At 45.3% G+C, this 10,702-nt stretch overlaps 1 protein-coding gene across 1 annotated transcript; it reads left to right on the top strand.

The window, feature by feature from the left end:
* The first annotated feature begins 4,349 nt into the window (after positions 1-4,349).
* Positions 4,350-7,233, top strand: LOC146008920 (uncharacterized). The gene is made up of 2 exons (XM_083148745.1): positions 4,350-4,722; positions 4,765-7,233. Exon 2 carries the CDS (start codon positions 4,877-4,879, stop codon positions 6,860-6,862), a length of 1,986 nt encoding a protein of 661 aa, XP_083004871.1. The 5' UTR covers positions 4,350-4,722; positions 4,765-4,876; the 3' UTR covers positions 6,863-7,233.
* The last annotated feature ends 3,469 nt before the right edge of the window (positions 7,234-10,702 follow it).

Below are 10,702 nucleotides of genomic sequence, written 5' to 3'. Positions count from 1 at the left end.
AAAGAATTAAAAGAATTAGAACAAAGGGAAACTAGAGTATCTGCCGATGGTTCCATAATTGACCAGAGCTCCCTAACAAAACCCAGAGTTACTAGAAAAGGCACCAACCTGGAAACCTCAGGTGATGCGCAATCAGACACAGAAGATTCTGCCTCTGGTGGCGCCGCCTGTTCCACGTTTGTGGGTCCCTTCATGACCATCGGAGAACAACTCTTAATAAAAGCCATGGACATTGAGGAATTAAATAAAATTATCAAACACTGCCCTAAACCTCATGTCAGCCCCACAGGCACCATAGCTTATTTAAAGAAGGCTTGTTCAGGCCGCAAATACACACATGTTGACATTGTTCTAATCATTGAAAATGTCACAGATCACAATAGAAATTGGAACTGGAACAATGTCGCCACTATAGGTGAGTGTCCCGGAAAAATGAATACCAAGGATTATCCTCTAAATAATCCTGAAGGAATCAAAACCCTGTGGACCCAGATATCCACAGAAATGATCAGAGTATTTAAAACCAAATCCTCATTGCCCATTGCAGTGGCTTGTAAACAAAAATCCACTGAATCAGTTACTGAGTTTTGGAAAAGATTTAGAAAATGTTGGTCTGAGGAAGCAGGTCTCGACCCTGAAGGGATGGACACACTCCTCATATCCACATTTATTAACAATTTACATCCATCCATAGTTGTCACTGTCAAACAGAGTGTTTCCACTTGGACCTCTGATAAAATCCCACAATTCAGTGATCATTTGTATGAGAAAGAATCAGCTGGTTGTTTTGACATGAAGAAAACTGCAGTTTCCTCTACTCACAACTTCCAGAACAATAGTAAGGGTCCGCCCAATAGACAAAATAGGGGACCCCCACAAAGTAACAGGAGACCTTTTAGGCCTCCACAGAACCAAACCTTTCGTGCACCACCATACAACAGGGATTACAACAACACTGGCGCAGCTCATAAACAGACTACTTGTTTCAACTGTGGCCAGAACACACACTGGGCTAGAGATTGCCCTTTCCCTTCTCAGAAACCACAACAACCTTACACACCAAGACCCCAACAAGGGCTTTCCCGACAGGGTCCTACACCACCTCAAGAACACGTACGTTTCAGAGTTGACTGGACCGACCCTACCCATTGACGGGGCCCGGAGGAGGGTATCCCATCTTTTGTACAGTTCACTACTCACTGGGAAGATTCTCCCCTCATCACATTATATGTAGATGATAAGAAACTGTCCTTCCTAGTAGACAGTGGGGCCACTACCAGTGTTCTATGTTCCCTTAACTATGATGGTGAACTGCAAAAGACTACTCCTTCAATGGGAATCAACGGGATACCCACTGATACCTACCTGACCGACCCAGTTACCATACATTCTGACAAAGGCAGATACTTAGGACATCACCGGTTTAGAATCGTCCCAGAATGTCCTGTAAATTTACTTGGACGAGACTTATTTAGTAAATTTCACATCTCAATCACACCTTCCCCAAAAGGAAGTGGACTCCATGTCACATCACCTCATTTTCTTTTATCACAAGATTCCCTTGATCAGATTGATGAAAGAATTTGGGCCAAGGGCCCTCATGACACTGGCTTCATACCCTGTACACCATACAAAGCCAAGCTCAAACCAGATACACAACCCGTGTTCTGCAGACAATATCCACTCTCACCAGAAAAGATTGAAGGTCTTAGACCTATGATACATGACTTCCTCGAACAAGGCATACTCAGGTACATTGTCTCACCTTACTCGACACCCATCAACCCCGTTGCTAAGGCCGATGGCTCTGTTAGATTCGTACAAGACTTGAGAAAAGTAAATGATCTCATTGTTCCTATTGCACCCATAGTACCTGACATCAATTCACTCATCTCAGCCATCCCTGCAAACGCAGCTTTCTTTAGTGTCATAGACTTAAAAAATGCGTTTTTCAGTATTCCTATTGACACAGAGACCCAATTACTCTTTGCTTTTTCATTTGAAGGTAAACAATTAACGTGGTGTCGTTTACCCCAAGGCTATATTGACTCTCCCGTGGTCTATAGCATAGTCCTCCAAGCCACATTGGCTCCATGGCACCCCCCCCATAGTTCTGTCCTGCTACAGTATGCAGATGATCTGCTTCTCTGTAGTGTCACCGAGGAGGCCAGCCGGTTAGATGGAATTTCATTGTTAAACTGGTTAGCAGAATGTGGACACAAGGTGTCAAGAGCAAAATTGCAATGGTGTAAAACGCATGTCAATTACCTGGGTTTTGTACTCTCTGAGGGAGAAAGGAAAATCAGTCCACAACGCATACAGTCTGTATTGGGCCTGGTCACCCCAACTACCCAGAAGGATATGTTGTCTTTCTTGGGTATGGTAAATTACTGCAGACAGTGGATTTCTGATTGTTCCTACTATGATAATATCTTGAGACACTGCACACTTAAAGACAAACCCAAGGTTATACAATGGTCAGATGAAATGTATTCTGCATTTGAAAAGTTGAAAGAAATGTTAGTACAGAGTCCCGCGCTTGGTCTCCCGGACTATATGTTATCATTTCACTTGTTTGCAAGGGACACATGTACAACTATGGCGGGCGTACTAACCCAACTTCATGGAGGCAAAATGCGCCCAGTCGCATTCTTCTCAAAGGTAATGCCTGTCACTGTGCAGGGAATGCCAGCTTGTCTTCGAGCACTGGCTGCCTGTGCAATGGTTGTTGAGATGTCCACATCACTTACATTAGGACATCCCACTGTGTTACATACCACACATAATGTCCTCTCCATCCTCAAAGGTCTACACACACAACACATGTCTGCCCAAAGACTCAGCGGCTATGAAGTACTCCTACTAGGGAACCCTTCTCTCACTGTAAAATACGCAACAAACTCAGAAGGACCTGTCCCTGTACTAAACGCACTTTTAGGTCTTAAAGGACCTGACGACGAGGCGCCGCCTCAACATGACTGTACTCTGACAATTGACTCAGAAACTTCACCCAGACAAGACATGTCGACTGTGCCTATCCCCGATGCCGACATAATATTTGTTGACGGCTCCTGCAGCCGTCCCAATGACAACACGTACCAGGCAGGATATGCAGTGGTTAAACTTCCAAACACCACCCTTGAAGCAAAGACAATCCCCTTACAGTCAGCACAGGCTGCAGAACTCATTGCACTCACTCGAGCTTGTCACATTTACAAAGACAAACCTGTCACAATTTACACAGACTCCAAATACGCTTACGGAGTTGTTCATGATCATGGTATGATCTGGCAACGCCGAGGCTTCACTGGCGCTGATGGGAAAGGCATATCACATGCGCAACTCATCACAGATCTCTTACACGCAATTACATTACCATCTCAAATTGCCATCCTTCATTGTAAAGCACACACTGGAGGAAAGGATGACATCAGCAAAGGCAACGCTCTCGCTGATACCGCTGCTAAACGTGCTGCCACTACAGCAACATATAACCTCACTCTTGCTGTCATCTCGCCTCCTTCGTTAGATGATACATACCTACTGACAGAATTACAGGCTGCTGCCTCTAATTCAGATCTATCCGATTGGACATATCCAATACTGCAGAAGAATCCACGGACTGGATTAATCTGCAAAGAGGGGAAACCATGTATACCCCAAACCAGTGCATCATTGTTCATAGCACATTACCACGGAGTAGGACACCATAGTATAGTAACAACTACTTTACTCCTCTCCAATGATTTCTACATTACTAATGCCAAAGAACTTGTAAAACAGTACATCAGTAGATGTATAGTGTGTCTTAGAAACAACCCAAACAACCCAAATAAAGCAAGACACCAACATCTAGAATACCCAACCACACCATTCACACATCTTCAAATAGATTTTACACATATCAATAATGCAGGAAGACAGGAATATGCCCTGGTCATTGTCGACATGTTTTCCCGATGGCCGGAAGCATATCCCACTAAATCAGAAGATGCAAAAACAGTAGCCCGCATACTCACGCGAGAGATCATTCCGCGCTGGGGATGCCCGCTCCAAATCAATAGCGATAAAGGTTCAGCCTTCACAGCCAAAGTCACAGCAGAATTGGTCAAAGCTTTACAAATAGAATGGAAGTTTCACATTCCATATCATCCTCAAAGTTCCGGTATCGTGGAACGCATGAACCGTACTCTTAAAGATAAACTACGTAAAGCTACAGGAGGTACATTTGCAAAATGGAAACAAGTCCTTCCTATCGTATTGGCTGAAATTAGAATGACGCCACAAAAGACTCTAGATTACTCCCCCTTTGAAGTACTAATGGGCAGACCTTTCCCCACTCCCTGGGCAAGGAAACCTTTAGTCACCACAGAAGGAGACTTAGAAATAATAAGAGAAGAGTACGTCAGATCCCTAATACAGAAACTTAATGAAGTTGAACAAAATGTTATCTTTAAGAATCCTTCTCATCCACAGATACCCACTCACCCATTTAGGGTTGGAGACAAGGTCGTTGTAAAGATCCTACCCAGAAATAAGCATCCAGGAGACTTCACCTACGGTCCAGAAACAGAAGTGGTCGCGGTTACCAGGACGGCTGTCCTCACCGACGAAGGACCAACGTGGATCCATGCATCCAGAGTGAAGAAAATTCCACCTCCACCACACGTCAACACAGAGGTCGACACCGATCCCGAGACTGACACAGACGGGACGAGAGAGGTGCTAACGAGGGCAGACAGCCCTGACCTCCAACAGGACGAGGTAATAACGGGGGCCAGTGGCTCTGACCTCCAACCTGGAGAAGAACTGCCGGTTGGAAGTGACGAGGAATCAGAAATACAACATTCTGAAGCCGAGGACAACGACACAGGACATGATTCCCCCCACCTTAGCCCTAGCGACTTTACTCGGGCTTGTTCTTTATAACTGCTTTGCTGAAGTTGATATTACTCAGAATGATGGACGTTTTACCTTCTGGTATAATTCTTCTAGTACAACTGTCGCTACTTTTATATTTTCTTATTGTGATATTGTACTTTGTTCAAATAATCAAGGCGGCAACCGAGGAGAACCACCATTGCCATGGCTGTGTAATGTCCACCACGCACCACACGCAGTAAGTCACGTGTATATCTGTGTCACCAGCACTTACTGGGGAGATTCCTGCGACTCATGGAGGGCTGTTGGGTGGAACACTAGAGCAGATACCACTGTCTTTGAGAGCAGCCAAAACTGGGGATATCGCCCCGATGTTGGCCTCCAGAAATGGTCCCATGGTCGATCCTTACTAACCCGTATGTCCCTACGAAAAAAGGGCACTTGCAATAGCCAATTTATCATTAACATAGAAAACCCGGCCCCCGGCGATGCCGGACTGTATGTCATGGGTAAACATCAATCAGGAGAAAGTGGGGGCCCAAGGGGAAGATTCCATTTAAAGGACATGTATGATAACCCAGAATACACCGCCCTCAAAACCACTGTAAAACCTAAAACACCATCATCATTCTTTAAACCACATGTCACTACTTTTAATGAAATGTTAGCCATTAACAACCCCACTTACGAAGACACTATATCCATAGAAACTGGATTATCTGATGTAAATTATTGGCTAGAATGGATGAAATATAATGCACGTAAAGTTAATCAAACTGATTGTTATGTGTGTGGAAAATCCAGACCCCACTTGGGTACGGTGCCCATACACATACCTTCAGACCAAGATAAATGTTTCTTTAGCCTGTATACTGATACTATTGTAGAAGAAACTAAATGTGAACAATGGAAGAAAGAATATCCCATAATGGTAAAGAATACCAATCCTGGTAGTACCATAACCATTTATCCTGGTAATTATACATGTTATTACTCAAACAGCACTGCACAAAACACTGTAGATCTGAAATTGTTTCCTGATGGGTATTGTGCTGAACGAAGACATATCAGTGTACCCACCATGAAAAAATCATTAGGAGACATTTATTTTATTTGTGGAGACATGAGACTCAGGACAAAGCTGGACAATCCTTGGAAAGGAGAGTGTGCCCTGGCAAAGATCATTATGCCCATACACATTCTCCCAGCCGATTTGCCTGAGCCTCCTCCCACAGATAAACCTAACACAAACTCCAGAAACAAAAGAGAAGCTCCAAAGGAAAGCTTCGATCCACACATATACATAGACACTATTGGTGTTCCCCGGGGAGTCCCTAAAGAATTTAAGGCTCGTGATGAGGTCGCTGCCGGCTTCGAGTCCCTGTTTCCCCAGGTAACCATCAATAAAAATGTGAACTGGATAAATTACATATATTATAATCAACAGCGCTTCGTTAATGATACTAGGGACGCTTTGAAAGGTATTGCTGAACAGTTGGAAGCTACATCACAAATGACATTTCAGAATCGCATGGCTTTAGATATGATGCTTGCCGAGAAAGGAGGAACCTGTGTGTACATAGGTAAGGTTGATGGATGCTGTACTTATATCCCAGACAACACAGGTCCTAATGGGAAAACTACCCTAGCTATTAAACATCTAGAAGATTTATCCATCGAACTCAAGAAGAACTCAGGTGTCACGGACCCCTGGAGTAGCTGGTTTGGATGGTTAAATGATTGGAAACACGCACTAACACAAATAGGCATATTTATTCTCATTGTAATTATCGTACTTATGATAGTAGGATATTGTGTCTTTCCCATATGCAAGAAGATTGGTTCTAAGTACCTGGATAATGTAACACCTGCTATGTACACTGATCTCGCCAAAAGCCCTCCCTCACCAGAAGATTATGGTGAATATGTCAAAATTCACCGTACCAAACAAGATGCCATCTACAAGAATCAAATTGTCTAAAAAGGACATTGATTCTAAGAGGGGATTGAAGGGTTAATCAGCCATCTTGTTTCTCTGTCTTATAGTTTCTGTTCCTGCTTATCTCAAGTAGTTATGTTCTGGCTTGTTTCCAGTACTCGCTTGCTATCCCGTACTCTGTAACTTTCCTCAGAAACCGTACATTCTGTGATTTCTCATAACTTTGCTACACACTCCCCTACAAGGCGACGTATAAGCCAACAGATGCTGTTATTCCCCTACCTCTGCACCAAATATTAACCAATCATGTAATTGAACCAGCGCCGTATGTTATGTATAAATATGTTGTTTTGTCATAATTAAATCAGAGTTACACCTTGCATACGTGGTCTCTGTTATTGATCTGTATATACGGGGTTAACTCTCACGGAATTCTAAGAAGTAATCACATTGAGGTCAAAGGGTAATTATAGATGAGGACGAACCCCGATAACTAAGTGAGTATTGGGCAATTCTCCTTCACACTGCAACGGCAGTTCTGTGATGGTCCCTGGGCAGCTGCCATGATAGTCATTAGCACTAACATTTCACAGGTTTAACTGCATGGCAGATCATTTGAGGGGAAACAGTGTCACATATGGGTGGTCGTATAATCCCTCGGTTTTTAAAGATAACCTTGGTCATCATGACAAAGTCGTAGGAAAAATATAGTCTCGATCAGGGGTAGAAGGAGATAGGGTGGGTTTCTCTTCACATCAGTGGTTTCACAATACATCAGGGGTCTTCCCCCCAGTTAGAGGAACGGCGTGTGTTTGGATCAGCTTCCTGAAGATAGGCCTCTGCATCTAGATGAGATGTGAAGTCTGTAAAGGAATTCCCTTCAAAGATTCTCAAACGTGCTGGGTATAGCATGGCGAATTTGATGCCATCCCTAATTAGTTTGGCACAGACAGGTGCAAAATCCTTGCAGGATTTTGAGAGCTCCACGGAGAAGTCCTGGAAGACCAGGATTTTGTGAATCTGCCAGGATATGTCTCTCTTTTTCCTTGAGGCAGACCACAGTAACTCCTTGTGGAGGAAATTCAAAGTCTTAAATATCACAGCCCTGGGTCTGGCTCCCTCTTGTGGCCTGAGTGATCCCAGTCGATGGGCTCTCTCTATAATTAGATCATTGCACCTGTCTGACACTTGTAATAGTTCTGGAAAGGTTAATCGGATAAAATCAAAAAGCTCTTGGCCCTTCACCTCCTCTGGTAGCCCAATTATTCGAAGATTGCATCTTCTGGACCTGTTCTCTAGGTCTTGGACCTTGTTATGGAGCTGGTTAATTTCCTTATTTGCTGCCTGTAGGGAGTGTTTAAGATCTGCCACATCAGCGAAGTTTGCCCCTGCTGTCTGTTCTGTGGCCTGGACCCTTTGCTGTAAGTTGGCAATCTGCCTATTGATATCTGCCGTTTGTTCCTTTAGCAGGGGGCTTATGGCAGCTCTAATAGCAGCCACCATGTCCCCATATGTGACTGGGGCAGACAGGTTAGGCAGGGGGCATTCCGGTGTGGGGTACTCACTGTGGGGGTTCAAGGCCCCTTATGGAATAGTGTCCGGGAGAGGTGGAGTGGGTCCCCGCGAGTCTGGCAGGGGTGAGGCAAGAGCTGTGTGCCGAGTGATGGCGTCCGGCGCCATCTTGGGACCTGGTGTCGCGCTGTCCTTCTCTCGGTTTCTGCGGTTGGCGGTGCTGGGCATAGCACTATAATAGCGCTTCATGCAGCTGGGGTCTTCCGGAGGGTGAGGAGTGTGGCGGGCAGCTGTGTGTGCGGCTCAGAGCCGCGTTTTGTCGGGAGTTGTGGGCTCTGGTAATGGAGCAGCGCTCTCCTGTTACCGCTGCATGCGAGGGCGGAAGCGGAAGTCAGATACTCATCTTTAAAGACACTGTAGCCACTCATGGACCTCATAGGGACAGTTGAACTCTCTTTCTAAAAGACTCTGTCCGGATATTCAAAAGAAGGGACACCTTGGGTTAATAACTGATTGCGATATCACTTAAGGTACCAAGAGTGCACTATAGAACCAGGTATTATTGCGCAATAATAATATTTGTCTGTTTACTGTGGTTTATGCAATAAGAATTATCTGTTTACTGTATCTTTATACATGCAATGACATTTCTCTGGTTATCTTTATCTATGCAATAATAATTATATGTGTTATTGTGATTTATGTGAAAATGATGCCCACGGTTATATTCAATTGAGAGTACCTCCTTGACAGTAGTGCAGTTACCAGTAGCAAGATGTGACTTGCATTGATTGTTTGCTTGAACCCATAGTTTGGAGGAAAGGGACGCAGCAACCCCTGTGGTCGTAGTTAGATAGCGTATGTGGTACATCATTCAACTGTCATTGTGTATTATTTACTGATATTTAAACAATTGGTTGTTTAGCATGGTGAAAATAAAGAGTTAACCCTTTGAGCAATATCCGGTTTCCCGCCTTCCATTCTTCCCCAAGAAGAAAAAGCAGCACCCTCCAAGCGGCAACACCGGTAACACAGCACACCGAAATACACCTGTGGGTATCACATAGGGACAGGTAAGAGTTTTATAAGTGGAATAACCAAGCTCCATAACTGATACAAAAATGAAAAAAACATGTTTGTGTCTGTGTAGTGTAATATGTTGTTCTAGTTCACTCTTTCTGTCAAAATCCTTCTTAGATGGACAGGGGGGCAGATGTAAATTGTGCAGAGAGCAGTGGCGGAACTCCCGGAGGCAATGGAGTCATCTGCCGCCGGGCGCCACCCTTAAAGGGGGCACTGGCTCCATTGCCTTCCGATGTTCCGCTCATTAGGCCTGTGAAGTGGTTGGCCCGGCGATAGTACTGGGCAGCAGACGGCAGTGGCCATCCGAGACCCCCTCCCCCCTGCCTCTCCTCCGGTAGTACTGTCCAGCAGCAGAAGCACAAGCACTTTCTTATATGCGGTGCGCTGCGGAGGTCAGAAGGAGGAAGTGGGGCTGCGATGGGCGCCAGCAGCAGCACTCTGCGCCAGGAGGAATCAGGACATGTCAGAAGGAGGAAGAGGGGCTGTGGAGGAAGTGTGGCTGCGGACAGGGGTGTCGGAATGGGTGTTGTAACTGCTGCAGCCTGTCATACTGTATGACACTGCAGGCAGCAGCAGCGCTGGCAGCACTATCTCCTGTGAGTGTGTAAGGAGGCTCCCCATTCAGTTCCCTCTCCTCCGCGCTGCCTAGCATATTACAGACAGGCAGATATTACAGACAGGCACTAGGCAGCGTCTCCGTTCCGTGGTCCCTCCTCCTCCCTCCCATCAGTGTAAACAGAATGCCACCTGACCTCTCCGGCTCCTGAACAGGAAGTCACATGGTCAGGTGTGCAATGGAGGAGCCCAGCAGACTCACTCAGAGCAACAGCCACAGCACAGGAGCACACCACAGACTCGATCAACAGGGGCTCAGGCAAGTCGTGCTGAAGATGGAGAGGGGGGCAGTAATGTTTGCTGGGCGGGGTGTGTGTGTGTGTCATTAATGTTTTGCTGGAGGTGGCAGCAGGGGGGGGGGTGTCAGTAATGTTTGATGGGAGGGGGAGTTTTAGTAAATGATATTTGGTGGGGGGTTGTCATTAATGTTTTGCTAGGGGTGTCAGTAATGTTTGATGGGAGGGGGGTTGTCAGTAGATGTTTGCTGAGAGGGGGTTGTCATTAATGTTTTGCTAGGGGTGTCAGTAATTTTTGCTGGGAGGGGGGGTGTCAGTAATGTTTACTGGTTGTCTGTGTTTTGCTGTGTGTGTGTTTAAATATGGGTCACTAGCGTTGTGTAATGTAAACATGGGACACTACATGCTGTGTAATATTAATATGGGTCACTATGTG

This window comes from Crinia signifera, chromosome 6, assembly GCF_055691185.1.
Source record: "Crinia signifera chromosome 6, ASM5569118v1, whole genome shotgun sequence".
NCBI classification, from domain to species: domain Eukaryota; kingdom Metazoa; phylum Chordata; class Amphibia; order Anura; family Myobatrachidae; genus Crinia; species Crinia signifera.
This window is presented reverse-complemented; position numbering and strand designations above follow the sequence as displayed.